The 16,769-nt window shown below is 45.1% G+C and overlaps 2 protein-coding genes and 1 non-coding gene across 6 annotated transcripts in view; 2 read left to right on the top strand and 1 right to left on the bottom strand.

Annotated features, from left to right (window-relative positions):
* LOC149346723 (ribonuclease P protein subunit p21-like) overlaps positions 1-8,155 on the bottom strand; it is a 33,473-nt gene extending 25,318 nt beyond the window's left edge. For 3 of the 4 annotated variants that reach the window (XM_089586645.1, XM_089586643.1, XM_089586644.1), the window contains exons 1-4: positions 8,014-8,155; positions 7,806-7,906; positions 7,060-7,142; positions 4,521-4,705 (exon numbers count right to left, since the gene is read on the bottom strand). In XM_089586645.1, the coding sequence (XP_089442771.1) occupies positions 4,530-4,705; positions 7,060-7,142; positions 7,806-7,906; positions 8,014-8,067 (414 nt within the window). In that variant the 5' untranslated portion in view covers positions 8,068-8,155 and the 3' untranslated portion in view covers positions 4,521-4,529. Of the gene's footprint in view, positions 1-4,520; positions 4,706-7,059; positions 7,143-7,805; positions 7,907-8,013 lie in introns of those variants that run through there. The other variant, XM_089586641.1, reaches the window with a different exon arrangement.
* A 1,284-nt stretch (positions 8,156-9,439) lies between these two features.
* On the top strand, positions 9,440-9,542 carry LOC149346722 (U6 spliceosomal RNA). The gene has a single exon (XR_016282601.1). It is a non-coding gene; the product is annotated as a U6 spliceosomal RNA (small nuclear RNA).
* A 350-nt stretch (positions 9,543-9,892) lies between these two features.
* On the top strand, positions 9,893-12,654 carry LOC149346721 (uncharacterized). Its single transcript, XM_089585432.1, has one exon. It carries the CDS (start codon positions 10,341-10,343, stop codon positions 11,751-11,753), a length of 1,413 nt encoding a protein of 470 aa, XP_089441558.1. The 5' UTR covers positions 9,893-10,340; the 3' UTR covers positions 11,754-12,654.
* The last annotated feature ends 4,115 nt before the right edge of the window (positions 12,655-16,769 follow it).

Below are 16,769 nucleotides of genomic sequence, written 5' to 3'. Positions count from 1 at the left end.
TTCGTGACCAGAAAAAACATCGAAGGACTATGCCAGTACTCACCTATGGGACAGAAACGTGGAGGCTAACAATGAGGGTTCAGCTTAAGTTAAGGACAACGCAGCGAGATATGGAAAGGAAAATGACAGGTGCGACGTTAAGAGATTGGAAGCGGACGGAGTGGATGAGAGAACAAACACGGGTTAATGACATCCTAGTTGAAATCAAGAGGAAGAAGTGGGCTTGGGCAGGGCATGTAATGCGAAGGCAAGATAACCGCTGGTCCTTAAGGGTAACGGAGTGGATTCCTAGAGAAGGCAAGCATAGCAGGGGGCGGCAGAAAGTTAGGTGGGCGGAAGAGATTAAGAAGTCTGCGGGGATACGGTGGCCGCAACTGGCGAAGGACAGAGTTAATTAAGGACAGAGACATGGGAGAGGCCTTTGACCTGCAGTGGGCGTAGTCATGATGATGATGATGTTGATGACTTTGATGATGATGGTGGTGGTGATGGTGATGATGATGATATACTATCTTGGTATAGGTCAGCAATTAGCCCAAAGTTGCACCTTTTTCAATTGCACGGCTACCTCTCCATGCATCAAAAACTTTCTGACATACCGAGTCTTCAGGTTTTTTTGTTTTTTTTTGTAGTACCCCTGTTACACAAGGCAAGCGACACATTATAGTTGGATACGAGTGGAGGATGAAACAGCAAGCGCCTCTCTCAATGAAAGGCCTCCAATGAATGGCGTTGATCTACTGTTATGGTACTGTGGTTAACAGCCTTGCTCCTATCACGGGCAGGTGCATAATATCAGGTGCAAGGCAAAGATGGCACAACAATCGGTTAACACCACTGGGTTGCAGGGTCTACTTTGAGAGGCATTTGCCCATTGGTCATTTTAAAATCCTAACAGCTTCAGGCATGTGAAGGAGTAGTTAGCAGTTGGCAGGCAGCAGTTGGCAGGCATGGCCAGTATCGAAGATACGAGCATCTTAAAAACATTTTGTGCGTCTGTATCAGGCATCGCTTGCCAAAAATGAGAGTATCGGAATTTTAGCTCGGTGTCAAAGATATTTTCAAGCATTGTGCCCAGCAGTGGTACACAGACAACAGTGTTACCAAACGCTGACGGCGAATGCAAGTGCTCTGGCTCTCAGAGATAACACCAAACAACGCACAGGTAGGTCACAGGCACATCTTGTAACGGGCCACCATTCCTTTTTGTTGAAACTAGATTTATGCAGTGAGGAAGGAGCCACTGAGACAACGCAAATTTCTCATTGCTCTCGTTGAAGAGAATACCGTGCAAAGGACACTGCCACAGCAAAAAAAATCACTAGACATTTACCCTAGCGGGAACGGATTTTCAATGACAGCTGGGTTGGCCTGCAACGCTAATGCTAGCTGCAGCATTTAGTAATACTTGGCAGTGGGATGGATGTGTGCCACATTTATGGAAACACAACCATTCGCGCAATTGTAAACTCCCTGAGAAGTTGAGACAGTACTGATATCACAGGTGTCATGTGACCACCAAGGACCAATCACAGCTCACCACCAAATATATGTATATATGTATATAGCAGACAAGGGAAAAGAAAATGAGGGGCTCAACTGACATATACATACAGCCTGTTCCGTATTTATCTGTCCGTGTTAGAAAAAATTTTCCTCCACAAACTACTGGACTATATGGGCTCAAACGCCGACTAAAAGGTAGCTTATGATGGTCTTCGTCTTTCGATAAGTAAGTTAACATCTAAACTTGCCTGCATTTTCAGGAATCAGCGAAAAACTGCATTCGGCTGCGGCAGAACTTTTCGTCCAGGCAAGCTAAGAAGCCAGTTTGACAGGCTGCACCATCTGGCGAGCGGTGAGGCAACCGATGTCACAGGTTGGGGCGGGAATGGCTTCGAAGGTGCGTGTCGCCAGCAGCCTTCTCGTCCGCGGAGTATGGCTGCATATCGCTATTTTCCGCACAGCACGAACACAAACCACAACCACAGGGCTAAAACGAAGCTGCCGTAATGTCCGGACCGAACCATCGAAAACAGACGGCATTGAACACAAGATGGAAAACAGAAGTGACCAGCTCCCGTTTGTTAGTGTCTTGGATGTTATTTTAAACATTGTTCTGGGTTATTTTTAGAAAGAAGAATGATATCTGTTTCTGATCGCATTAATTTCAAGGAGCAGACAACACACACATTCGAAGAAACTGCGCGAGGTGCGCATCCCCGCCCCAAGCCGTGACATCGGCTGCCCCACCGCTCACCAGATGGCGCAGCCTGTCGAACTGGCTTCTTTGCTCACCTGGACGAAAAGTTCTGCTGCAGCCAAATGCAGTTTATCGCTTATTCCTGAAAATGCAGGCAAGTTTAGATGTTAAATTACTTATCATTGAAAGACGAAGACCATCATAAGCTACCTTGTAGTCGGCGTTTGAGCCCATATAGTTGAGTAGATTGCGCAGGAAAATTTTTCGTAACAGGGACAGATAAATACGGAACACACGGTATGAAGGAAGCCATCAAACCATGCCGCCAGTAAGATCCGAACCCATGGCCTACGAATTTCGCAAGTGAAACATTCCCCTATGCTTCTTGGTTCCAATGGATGTTGGCTTCCTTCGTGTGCGTGCGTGCGTGCGTGTGTGTGTGTGTGTGTGTGTGCGCGCGCGTGTATTGCACAGAGACAGTTGGAGATGCCACATACAGTCACCACTCAGGAGTGAGGGTGGGGCTGGGGTCATGGGTGGGGAGGTGATGGCAGGGGTAGACACCGACAATAATGACATGGTGATTTCACCGATAGTACCATATACAGCTATCGCTTAAAAACAGTGCCATGGAAATAACCCACAACCGATGCTCTCACTTTGCCACTGGGTAGCACAGTAAGCAGTGACCCTGACTGAGTACACCTTCGGGGCTTCACCCAGCTGCTCAAGCTTAAAGATGCACTGAAGAGGAATCTGAACTCGTCTTTTTACCGCGACAGCTCGATCCACACGTTCCGAGCATTCTTAGAAACTTCGACTTATTGCCATGTGCGGCCGATTTCCCTAATGTAAATTGGATTAACGTCCAGCTCCCGCCTTGTTTAATTCCCCACAGATGGTGGGAGGAGTCGACCAACGCATGGAGTGCCTTTCAGGCAGTTGCGTGGCGGCTTTGCTTTCGCCTTTATTTAGTTTTTAGGTTTCCAGAAGTCACAGACTACACACCTGCAAATTAGGCCCACGAAAATAAAAATACACGCAGACTCTTTGCTTTCGCCGATCACTAAATATCACTCCGCCGATGGCAGAGCGGTAAGCCACCATGGGACGGGTTGAAAGGTTGGTCGACTCCTCCCACTGTCTGCGGGGAATTAAAAAGAAATGGTAGGAGCCAGGACATTTAATCAGATTTAAATTAGAGAAATCGGCCACACAGAGCAATAATTCGAACTTTCTAAGAACGCTCAGAAAGTGTAGATCGAGTTCCCGCAGTAAAAGAACGAGTTCAGATTCCTCTTCACTGCACCTTTAACTCTTTCTCTACCGCGCCCATTGAGCATCGTTAGCCCGCTAACGATCATTTCATGCCCCAATTTCAGAACCTTCTGCATTGCTAATGACCACGCTGCAGATGTAGCTTGTAGGCCAGGAACCAAAGTTTTGTTTCCGATGCAGTTTCCTTTTGTCCCACGAGGGGGCACTTTCTCACGCGCTGCGAAGAAATGAAGACGCGGACCTGCGCTCATTGCCCACCATGTTGCCCGCAGATGACTTCAGAGCCTTCCACATTGCTTACAGGCACGATGCGCATCTGGCTTGTAGCCAGAAAACTGAAGTTTTGTTTCCGATATAGTTTTTTTTGCCCCTACAGAACGGCATTTTTTCAACGCACTACGAAGATGCGATGCCATCAAAGTCACTTGGCAGCCTCCACATGCGTGGCACGCGCTTAGACATAGCAAATCTCAGGACTCCATTTCGTCTGCGAGTAATTTAATCGATGCCCTGTGCAACAACGAGCCTGAAAATGTTGCAAGGTGCTGAAGATGATTCACTTTTCGCATCGGTGATGATGGAAACCAGCCTGAAACACAGACGGCCACGCTCCGATGCACAACTATAGGGTTTCCAGTTATTGTTTTGTAGCAACAATACTATTCAAGATAGAAATGATCTTTTTTTTGCAGAGAGTGGTCAATAGAGCAACAAACATTTTGCATATTTCAGAACATTTTTAAATACAAGCGTGTTTTTGCAAATTTTGTTGAATTTTCTTCTAAAATCTCGTTTTAGAAAGCTAATGCATGTGCTAATGCATGTGCTAAATGGACATTGTACGGCTGACTTCACACTTCTGTGCTCGTCTTATGCAGAGTGAGCCAGGGGCGCATGGTGCTAACTGCTCAGACAGGCCATCTAACAGTAGCACAACATAAGTTTAGCACTAATCTCCCAGCGGGATGTAAACTTGTTGCCCTTCACAAGAGCGTGCTATGGAGTAACCGTTTTACTGCTGCGAGAGCCAAATCCCTACCGGACAGTCCTAGTTCGCTGTGCTGGCAGCTGGAGCGGCGGTGTCTTTTTCGGGAGCAGCAGCTTGGTTGCCCAGTGCTTCTGCAGTGTCGTACCAGAGCTGGTAGCCCCTCCTAGTTGGAAACCTCTTGATGGTACCGCACAGGAGGCAGGTGACAACCAACCGCTGACCGCGCCGAGCTGAGGCTGCGAACATATTTGGGTTCAGTCACAGGCCTCAATGAAGAGGTCAGGAATAACTCGCTAATGTACAGCCTCTGCAATCAAATGATTCAAAAGACTGGAATAGATCAGATCAAAGAGCACCCTAGGGTTTTAAATGAGTATGGATGCCAAATTCTCGTTCGCATGTTTTCTTTTTGAAATGACCGTTAGACATTATCATACATGAATCACTCTATGGTATTCGCCTACGGCTGTTAAATAATTTATAATTTAATTTCTTTTCGACTCTGTTTGTTTAATCAACCAAACAACGACTGTGACGTGTAATCAGCGTTTAGGTTATGTGAGGCGTGAAATCAAAGGCAATACAATTCCTGACTCGTTTGTTATCACTCCAGCTCTTGAAGCTGGCTGACTTAAAGCGTTTTAGTGAATTATACCTACGTATCAGTGATTATACTGCAGTTTTTTTTGTGCCTCGCATCACCTCAACAGTAAGTACATGTCACAGCCATCACATGGTTGATGAAACCTAAACCGAAACACCATCAAGAAATTCGGTTATAAATAATTTATAGGCCATAGGCGGGCACACGCAGTGATGCATGCATTCTAATGTCTAATGCGTCATTTGAAAGAAGACACGCAAATAAAATTGTGTGTTAATAGTCCTTTAATATGGCAGCATTAGGCTTCACAGCATGCAATTTCGCGTCTTGCATTAGTGACAAAAATCGCTGATTGGACGAGAGGGCGATGATATCGATCTTGTGACGTTATCACAACCTGTCCACTGTGGCCATGTGATTTCGCATCCCGCATTAGTCACAAAAGTCACTGATTGGCTGAGAGGGTGATGACGTCACAAGGTCACATGACCATGGCGCAAAAATTCGAAACTGAAAAATGAGTGGGGATTGTGCAATCGCGAAATGGCGAGACAAGCAGGTTGCAGCAGGTTTTCGATGGACTCACTCAGCGTATGATTATGTGGGCGCAAATAAAGATAGGATGACAGTGACAACATTGTGTAAGTGATGGAAGAACTGACAGACACATAAACATGTAGCTGCAACATTGCTACTAATATTGTCGCATTCCACTCTTCAAGTGACTTAATTGTCCCCATAACTTTTGTTAACCTCCCAGCAGCAACCTTCCGGTTTTGATTAAGTTTTAAATCCAAAGGCAATATCACGCAAAATCCTGCATTAATCTTAACCCTTCCAGTACAAGTACCTGTTTCTGATCGAATTCTTAATATAAAATATATCCAAAAGCATGGCTTTAACAGTGAAGGCATGATCTATACATGTTTCAACATACCAGTACATATGGTGAGAAAGATTGACTATGATGACACATGAATATGGTGTAAAGCACAATGTGAATCTATGATACACGGTTTTGAAGCATGAAACAATACTACGACAATGCTGGCGGAACGGCTGCATAGTCTGTATCATTTTGTTGCTGGTTTTTTGTCCCAAAATTTACCAGTGTGCTCAGTCGTGCAAAGTAAAGCAACAGGCAACAGGCTTTACGCTGGCATGTGTGTGATGAGGCGTGACGATAGCCACGGCATTTACCAACCATAAAGTTTCTCATGCACACACTTAAAAAATGATGATGATGATAAGGTTTCGTACTTGGCTTGGCTAATGTAAGGCCGAAAATGTGGATTCAGTCGTAACAATACAACTTTTCATGAGGTAACCCTCAAAGGAAAGCTTTCGTAATTTCCATACGAGCTTAACACTGAACATTCACTCATGCTAAATTTGTTAAATGTGTAAGAAACTCTCTATTAAAAGAATTTAATCTGCACAGTGTGGAGGGCATCGCAGCTGCGCTGGCTAGATCTAGCCACTGTATTGCAAAGCAACTATGATTCCACGGCAGAATTTACGTTTTCATCCTAACAGTAAGCAAGCCAAATGGAAAACCTCATCTTCCAGCATGCCCTTGAAGAAGCGCACTTTGAAGGGAAGCTGAAATGATTTCAATGGGCAAATTCTAGAGCAACAAATCTGTAGATGTGGTCTTTGTGGGTATTCGAGTCACATTCCCTATAATTTAGAATTTTGAAAAAAGGACAGGTTTTGTCGCTGATGGCTGTTCTCCAGCAAACAGCAGTGACGTCAAGGCAGATTTCTTCACACGAATCTTTGAGGAGGTGATCACGGAGTCCCTTTTGGCCTTGACGTTGAGTTTGATGATATCAAGAGGCGGGAAAGATGCCGATCAATTTTCAGATACAATTTTTTAGCCAATAAATGAGCATTTTGCTGCTGAACAGCCACCAGCATTGCCATAAAACTGAAAGGAGCTGCCCTTGACGTCCCTAGAAGTATTTTAAAGCGACAACTGCTCACCTCGGAGACGTTCTGTGCAGGTGACCCCAGGGCACAGGAGGACACTGCACTTCTTGCACAGGTTGCGTTTTATGCTTGGGTCACTGCAGAGTCATGAAGCCAATAAAAATTTTACCCGACTTTGTACCACGAAATCACCAGTTGTTACCGGGTGTGAGGAACTGTTACAATATGTCAGGCCAATATGAAGTTATTAGCTCATTGCAAAATAAATGAAAAACAAAACATCTTTCTCTCTCTTCTTTAGCACTCCTAATTTTAAAAAAAATCTTCGCTATTCCACCATTGAATTTTTTATGCAGGTAAGTTTTCTCTGCGAAATGGATAAGATAAAGGATGATACCCGCACACTTTCAAGTATCTGTTATTGGGCACACCATCACCTTCGCAACACACAAAACGGACTGTGCTCCATCAAAGCCCTAGGACAATTTTTGTGCACTGACACATGAGTATGCGCACAGTAACATTCCAAGGAGCCTCTAATTACTTCCTAATTACTTCCTGCATGCTCACATGAATTCGGAGAAGACATTAGAGGTCACGCCTAACAGTGACACGCAGTCTTATAGCGGCGAAGAAGCCTTGCCTTTGTCATCAAAGTGCGCTTACACCGCACAGTACCACCGGAAAACGAAATCCACTGCACAGTGTAGTTCATGCTGACTTGGCAAGCGTTTAACAGCAAACGATATCGCAAAACGTAAGGATTGTTTCAAGGAATTGGAATCTCAAGGTGCACTTACAGCTTGGCCTGAACACGTCGAGAAATCATGTGCAGCACATGACCGTAGAAAGAAGCAAGCTTGGTGGCAGACGAATCATGCTCCAGGACTTTGCTCGCGACCTGCGACGAAGTAAATTTCGGGAGAAATGAGACACCTGTTGCACCAGTTGACAACGCTTCGTTTCGTGTTTCTCAGGCTGGAGCATTTACAGCAGCACCGCACACACCTGATACAAAAAGTTCATGCGCTGAAACGCGTCGCCGCCTTTCACCAGCGACATAGCGGATTGGCGTGGCTATCTGAAAGGCTTGTATGGCAAATATATAGCCATTTTTTGGTTTCGCTTTTGAACAGAGATAACCTGTACTGTAAAAAGAATGATTACTATTCGACAAGCATGTTACAAAGCATAGTTAAGTGAAGTTTAGAAACGTGTATCAGAATGCAGCAAGAGAAAGACGGGTTCGAAAGAGCGGCTCTGTCGCTTTCCTGAGCAAGTGTCAAAATACTCCTCAATCGAGTGGAACAACGTACAAGAGTAGCGCCGTCCCATAAATTTGTCTGTCATGATGTCAACGCGGTTTCGAAAAATTTTACAACCCTCTTTCGGGCAAGGCGCAACAAAGATTTCGCGAAATGTCATCATACTTCATTTGACCGATTGATTCTAAAACATCTCCTTCGTCGGAAAGAGCTTGGTGCTAATTGAGCAACAATTCAAAATATCCTGGCGAAACATACTCCTCAACCGAGTGGAACAGCGTACAAGAGTAGCGCCGTCCCACAAATTTGTCTGTCATGATGTCAACGCGGTTTCGAAAAATTTTACAACCCTCTTTCGGGCAAGGCGCAACAATGATTTCGCGAAATGACATCATACTTGATTTGACAGATTGATCCTAAACATCTCCTCCATTGGGAATGAGATTGGTGCTAAGAGAGCAACAATTCAAAATATCCTGGCATCCTCAGCAAAGAATCTATAATCAATTTGATTCATACGGTAATTCCAGCTATATTCTTCATCGGACACCACACTGCGAATGCTATGTGCACTGCTTTTATACCCGCAGAAAATAGTAAACTCTATAGAGCTGCTTGGCAGTACACAGTGTTCTCAAAATTCACAAAATCTACAAGCACCAGTTCAAAATTGAAACCAATTTCCTTTTTCTGCTCGCGTCTTTTGTAAATCTGTAATTTTAAAGTTATGTTGCAGCGAAGAGAGAACAAACTGCTATGTAAAATCGTGTTATAATTTCTCCACATTCTACGTTTAGTTGCAAGCGCCATCTAGGTTTTAATGTAAACACTGCTCAAACAGCATGTTTGCCACCTAGCGGGATTCAAATGAAACATCATCTTTAGTGCGACGCTCTGTGTTGCGAAAGTGCCGGGTGAGTAACTTACTTTTTCTAATTTGGCACGTTAAGCTGTTCAAGTTTTTGTCAATTGTGACAACTAATTTTTATTATATTCATAGTATTGGTTAACAAACTAATGCGATTACAAACTGTAATACGGTTTCTTTAAGTTTTTTTGTTGTTTTTAAGTAACAGTTTTAAAATTATAGCTGGAGTTTCAATCATAACCGGACCGTTTTTTGTTCGTCCAAATGTGAGTATATATACCGCATTGCAAAGAGCGAGGTTGTACTTCCAAAGTACATATACTAAAATTGGAACGATACAGAGAAGATTAGCATGGCCCCTGCGCAAGGATGACACGCAAAATCGTGAAGCGTTCCACATTTTTTTTTCTGCCATGCTCAACTTAATACTAATGGCTTCTTATGAGGCGACTTGCATGACACGTTGGCACCGTTCATTAGTAGTTTCTTTTTTTTTTTTATGATCATGGTGAGGTGCGGTGGAACGCTCAGCCCAGGTACATACATCAACTATACATACCATGCACAGCACGCGAAATGTTGCTAACCATTCGCAAGTGTAATATTCTTTGATCGTGGCACGTTGGCACCGGTTATTATTAGCGCTTTTTTTTTAATGATCACGGTGAGGTGCGGTGGAGCTCAGCCCAGATACATCAACCATACATACCAGTATAGTGTCTAGAACCAGTATATTCTAGGCACTATAATACCAGGCACAGCACACAAGTGTTGCTAACCATTCGCAAGGGTAATATTCTTTGATCGTAATCATAGTAAACATTATCAGTTGAGTCTGCTCTTGGCCACTGCCGGAAAAGCATCCGTTTGTGGCCCATTGTGTTGCCTGTCTTCTGCTACGCAAGATATAGACGGCCTATTCAAACGAACGCGATCCATGAGGCAGGTCGCATTCCAAACCGGTCGATTAGGTAAAGCCTTTTTTTTTTTTTTTCCCCTCGCTGGCTGAACTTGGCCACGTGGTTGACGGAGTGCGGTGGTTGGACGTTGGTTGAATGGCGCCACGCCATTGGACGATCGCTGCTGACAGCGCGAAGTTCGCAAATGGTGCGCGTGCTCTTCCCGCGTTCTGACGACCGTTGAGGGCCTCATTCGGAATTGAGCTCTGTACGAGAACGTTCGATTTGCTCGCAAGTCGTAATATGCAAACAAGAGAAGACGTCAGCGCGTCTCCCGCGGGTATTGTTCGGCGTTCAAACGGTCAGTCGCCACCGGTTTGCCGGGCTTCGATGTCGGCCGTGTCAGCAGTTTACGGGGGCAACAACCGGCACCGACTCAAGTTGGAAGCTGCCCGCAAAACTCTGCTCCTTCACGAGGGATTCGTCAGATCGCCCAAGAACATCTCGAGGACATCGCCTCGGTATGATCTGCGGCGACGAGTGCTCGAGACTAACCTCATGCGCGAAAGCGGCGTTTCGAACGATGCGACAGCAAAGCCCGATTTGGTGCTCTCGTCGGCGTCCAAAGCATCGAAGCCCACGTTGGCTACGCCTCCTATTAGCTTCAGGCCATGGGCTAAGCGTGGCGATAGTCCGGCGACTGGATTCCCGAAGGTAGCGAAGAGGAAACTTGCAGGTGGTGTTCAACTCCGAGTCGCGACCCTCGAGACGTCCCCGTCGAAGAGTCCGCTGGTTGCTTTGCGCTCTGCCATGTCACCTCGCAAGTTGGGATCGCCGAGAAACTCCACCGTTGTGAGCGCGGCTGCCATAAAGAGAAGACTGCGTCGAAGCTGGTCCTATCGTGAAGCGATTGCCGCCGATCCGCCGTCGAGCGACCCGCAAGAGACGCAGGCATCGAAGAGACAGAAGACCAGTGCGACCGCCTCAGACCGCGGAGCCGTCAGGGAGACACAGGTGACGCATTCGAAACGACCCTGCAGGGTCCAGCACGGAAAGCCCTTTGCCATACCGATACCACCCGCGGTAACACCGCTGAAGTCACCGACGCCACCGTTACCTCCGAAGCTATTGGCTGGTCCAGGCGCTGTAACTCCCCGTGGGTTCGTGACGGCACCGAACCTGGGGCCAGCCGGCATAGCCCCAACCCTGAGAACGAAGCTTAGCCCGGGACCTGTTGTAGACCATCAGCCAACATGGGTCCTTACACCATTCAGTCAGAATGTGCAGAATGGAAGCACGTCACCACTTGTCACTTCGGGTTTCCAAAACCTCACAGGCTGCAAGCCCTGTTCACCTTCGCTTGTGTCGCAAGGCACGCAGACATCACCAAAGAGCAAGCTGCGACGCAGGTCGTCTCTCAAGCGTGCCCTGGAACGACTTCTCAACACTGGCAAGGAGAACGAAGTGAATGCAGCAGAAGGCTCCGCACCAAAGGATGACAAGACGAAGGTCAAGAGGCGACCGTCTTTCGTAGAGTCTCTCTTGTTCAGACGCAGCTGCAGTGATAACGTAAAGCAAGACAAGTGCACCGAACAATCCAGCGATCATCCACAAATGCCGAAAGGCACTGCTGGATCGACACCGCCAAGCAGGAAAAAACCTCGTAGGGCACACAGCCTACAGCTGAAGCCGCCTGCACTTGACCCATGGGGGTAGAGAACACTTTAATGTTGTTTCTTTCAGCAATCTCATCATAAGACAACAAGACACTCATCAACTGTGATGCTACTGAACTTGTTTGACTAGGACAGTGGCTAATTTGCTTTATTGAGTGTTTGGTTTGGCTTCATATAGTGCCATGTCTTTGGTTTATTATATCTGTCCACAGAGAACGAAAGTTTTGTCTTCTTCATTGTTATGCCAAAGCCATTTTTCTTTCTTTAAATTAAAGTTTTCATCACATGCAGTAGAGATAGGTCAGAGGCAGACTGCCTTTCTAAATCTGAGATGAAGTCGGTCAGGCATTCAACAGAAAACTTCGCTGCCCAGTGAAAAAACGCCAGCCTCAAAATATATCGCATGCAAAGAAATGAAGGAAACTGGATCGTAACCTTTATTTTGTCTGTGCATAGTTGCCTTGCTTCATAGATTGCCCTTACTTACCCTACAGATTGAAGCAAAGTGCCCATATGGATTGAAAAGAAGTGTGGTTTTTTGTTACTTGGTCAGACACAAGATATCGTTTGTGTGCAGAAATGAAGTGGCACTACGGAAGCAATTTTGCAGAAATTTGTTGTGCTGGATGTGATAATGTGCAATGAAATGTGTGCTTGTAATCCAAACTGTGCTGATTCAATTTTCATCTTTCTTACTTATTTGTTGTTAGCTTCATATAGTTCCTACAGTGTGATATGCTACATATGCTTGCATGGTCCCTTTGAACATGCAAAAATGTTGCGGCATCCACTGTTACACATCGATGGTATCATCATATGAGCATCTGATATGTGTAAATTACATGTGTTTGTGTTACTCCATTGCCATATTCAGAATGATCCAGTCTTTCGCTGAAAGATCTGTCCTGGAAAATGCAAACACCTTGTGAATACAACTGAAATTTCAAAAGAACTTGTTTTTGGGTCCTCTTATTTGAATGCTGTGCTGGCATAACCTGCACCTCAAGGTCTTTCACGTAAATGTCGTGACCACATGGATGATTAGACTCTAGTCTGTTTTCAACCTAGCCTTGTGTAGCAATTTGTAGAATTAAGTCACTTATATTCAATGTATCTTCCCAAGGGTACCCCCTTTTTAATAATCAGTAGTGGATCAGTTGGTTATGGTGCGCGGCTGCTGACCCGAAAGATGCGGGTTCGATCCCGGCCACGGCTGTCACATTTCCAATGGAGGCGACATGCTAGAGGCCCGTGCACTGTGGCATGTCTGTGCACGCTAAACAACCCCAGGTGGTGGAAATTATTCGGAGCCCTCCACTACACTATGGCGTCCCTCATAGCTCGAGTTGCTTTGTGACATTAAACCTCATAAACTAAACCAAAATATTTTTAACCTTTTTCCAAGGACCGCTGAATCATGAAAGTCAGTTCTTGTAGAGGTGGTTTACAGCAGTAATGTTCACTTGTTTGGCAAGCACTTGGCCCTTTTCAGTAATCCCTTAAGATTCTTCAGATCAGGTATGACTAAACATGGTAATGTTGTTCTTTGTGTTGTGGAAAGAATCATAGTTTGAAAAACAAAACTGACAGGCTATTATTAACCACGGTAATGTTGTTTGTATTGTGGAAAGAATCGTAGTTTGAAAACAAAACTGACAGGCTATTATTGTGGTCGGTTATGCGAAACTAGAATGCAGCTCTTCACACGCCCGCTGCCATCACTGTCAAGTGGCGTGTTACACTGCTAGCCACCCTCCGGGATCTTCTCGTGGCAGCCACCATCTGGTTGTCCATTCCTCCGCTCTCGCCGTGACAGGTGGCATTTCTCTCTGCTACTACCTGCCACCTGTCACCTTCCAGGTCCCTGCCCTGCTACCTGGACAACCGGTTACGCTGACTACAAAGTGGAACACAGGAATGGGCACCTAGGAGCCGTGCTCTGAAATGAACATGCAGTCACCAACAACAGCTAGTAGCCGTTAAGCACAGGCAAGAAAACGGATGAAGAAACACTAGATTCTGTGTATTTTGTAAACATGCCTACATTCTGGCTAGAACTACATACAGCAAGTACGCACATGTTCCAATGAACCTATTAGCCTGCCACATATTTGTTGACATCCTGTTGGAGCTAAAGTATAAGTCGAGTGTTTGAAAAACCAGTGCGAAAGAAGCACAGGACGGAAGCAAGGGAGCACGAAAAGTGTTCTTTCATGCTGGTTTTTCAAACATGCATCCTCTCCATTTTGCCCAGTTCAGTATCCTTGTATAAGTCAAGATTTGCTTAATCCTTCAATAGAATTGCTTGTAGATTGTAAAAGGCTGATCACAGCAATACTGCTGATTCAGTGTGCTAGCACTTATTGCGGCCATCCTCCTGGGCTGTGGGCAACCCAGTGGGCAGGTTGTGATGACGTCATGAGGTCACGTGACCTAGGTGGCCGGTGGGTGATAATGCACAGCAATGCCACATAGTGCTAGCGCAATCCGGATTTGGCCTCGATCGCTACACAAATTGACAGTAATTTCTAATGAGGCAGCGTTAAAGGCCCCATTCACTAGAAAATCCAGTGATTGGCATTGTGAGCGAAAAATCATCAGCATGGCTCTGGCAGGTGGTCTGCAACGAGCAACCTAGGAGGCAGGTGGGACACCTAGGTCACGTGACCTTGTCGTGTCATCACTATAGCTGCCCACCGTATAGTGAGCAGTCTGCCCACCGCGGCAGGTTGCAGTTAAATTAATGATTGATTGCTCGGGAAGATCCCACCGCTGGGAGCACCTTCTATCACAGAACGGTGGCACATCACTTAACTGCTACATCACTGCATCACAAAGGGGTATGAGGACTCCCAGGGATCTATGAATGTATAGAAGGAAATGACCGATTCTGCATATATGTGAATTAACCCATTACGCTATCGCGTTATACCCTTCAGGAAGGGCTGGAGTGTCCCCTCAATTTTTTTTTTTGAGGCCCTGCCATACTCTTGGGCCACAAACACACATGCTGGAAACCTGCAAATATATATGATGTACATGTATTTGCTATTGGCGTTTAGATTGCTAGGAGAAAGCAAGTATTCATGCTGTCAGCCTCAACAGGTGGCATTATAAATGCTATTCTTCGGTGATCATTTAGCTCTTTCACCAAACTCTGCCCAACTGCAGACAAGCTCGCAACAGCCTTACAACGCGAAAAGGCTGGAAAAAGGTACGCACAGTTGCCAGGATTAACTCAGCAATGTGAAAGAAGAAAGGCCACTAAGTGACTCTCTTTATGAATTTGGCATGTAAACTATGTAGTATAGATCTAATTCATACTGTGACAGCGTGAAAGATGGAGACAAGAACGAGGCAAGACAAACATGGCATCATGTCTGTCTTGCCTCGTTCTTTGTCTCCATCCTTCACGCTGTTGCAGTATGTATTCTAACCCGCTCCTCCAGCTTTTTGTTGTCCAGTAGTATAAGTCAGTATATGTTATTTACAAACTGTGGAAACAGTAGCCTTTCAATCCTACCTTGAACGTTACTGGTGCCCGATTTATAAAACTAGTCAGTGCATGCTGCCAGTACCTAAGCAAAAAATTAGAAAGGACAATTAAGGTCCACCTGAAGGGCAACAGCTTTGACGGGTAAGCACCCATATATGCAGAATTGGTCATTGTCGACTTTACATTCGTAGATCCCTGAGAGTCCTCATATCACTCAAGCCTGGCGCAGTGGTTAAGCGATGGCCCTGGGATGGCAGGTGCTGCCATAGGTGGGTTTTGTGCGACCCAGGTTGCTCCTCTGGGAAACTTCTCGCGACCAGTCATTAATTTAAGTGCCACCTGCCACGGTGGTCAGTTTGCTCACAATTAACTGTCAGTGCACCACGACAACCACACTGGAAGAAGTGCTCATGTGCCGTAATTTGTTTGCTTAAATGTTGAAATATTGTACTTTGTGGACTATCTATAGGTACGGACTACATAAATGTCACCGAATATGGCATGAAATTTCCTATGGGTATTTTATTATGAGGTTTTGTGATACCTGTGTGAAGCATACACATTCTTGTGAGTGCATTGCACACTTGGCCCCTGCAGGCAATATACTGGTTGCAGGTAGTCTAGTAAAAGAATGTTTTTTTTTTTTTTCAGTCAGAATTGAACTCTGTGGACTTTATACTGGCTGTGGACTGTGTACCATAAATTGCGGTGATTATATTTTCTGCTTGTGTGCACAAAAGTCAGTATCAGCAGTCTCGGACCTGAATAATGTATAATTTCAATTGAAAACAAGCAGAAGATGCTCAAATGAGAAAGTGGTTGCCTAGATTTGTAAGATAGACTTTTTCTATGGGTCCTCAAAGTAAACGGGGTATGTTTGAAACAAAACCAACTGTTGCAGAGTTCAGTGGCAATGGTACATGCTCTACAGTTCAGCATCCCAGCAAACCAAAAACCTCTCAGAGACGTCTAGCTAGACGTCTAGACGTCTCTGAGAGGTTTTTGGTTTGCTGGGATGAGACTGCGCGTTTGGTTTCCAGCAGCAATGACCGCATTTCAATGGAGGCAAAAGCAAGAAAATGCCACCTACAGGACCCAGTGATACTGATACCACCCTTTGGGACCAACTAAAGTTGAATATTTCTTCGCACAATGTCATATGTTTTTCAGAATTACAGTAGACAAGGGTTTGTCACCATTGTTTAAGTGCACGCATATGATGCAGTCGTAAAAGTGGATCCTCTTGATAATTAAAACTGAAAGGGGACCAAAATTTATTCCAGTCATTCAGTTTTCTAATTTAAAAAATCTTTTAATACGGTACAATTAAACAGTGTATTAAACAGTGCTTAATATACTGTTTTAATATATATTACTGTTGACACAACAAAAACGTCGCTCAAATAAACATTATGTTTTAAGCAAGTTCGAATGGACTACCTCCACTGTAGTGCAAATTTAAGTCAGTGCTACAAGCCATATTCACTAAAGAATGTAGACTAAATGGTTTAGAGGACATTATTGTTGCAAGATTGCTAGGTACGGCAAGAAAAAAGCGAT

Source organism: Amblyomma mixtum, chromosome 4 (assembly GCF_055824585.1).
Source record: "Amblyomma mixtum isolate Tamu chromosome 4, ASM5582458v1, whole genome shotgun sequence".
NCBI lineage: Eukaryota > Metazoa > Arthropoda > Arachnida > Ixodida > Ixodidae > Amblyomma > Amblyomma mixtum.
The sequence above is the reverse complement of the archived record's forward strand: the minus strand, read 5'-3'. Positions and strand labels throughout refer to the sequence as shown.

Excerpts from the sequence above, each read along its gene's own strand:
- LOC149346721 (XM_089585432.1), top strand. The coding sequence starts at position 10,341 with ATGCAAACAAGAGAAGACGTCAGCGCGTCTCCCGCGGGTATTGTTCGG.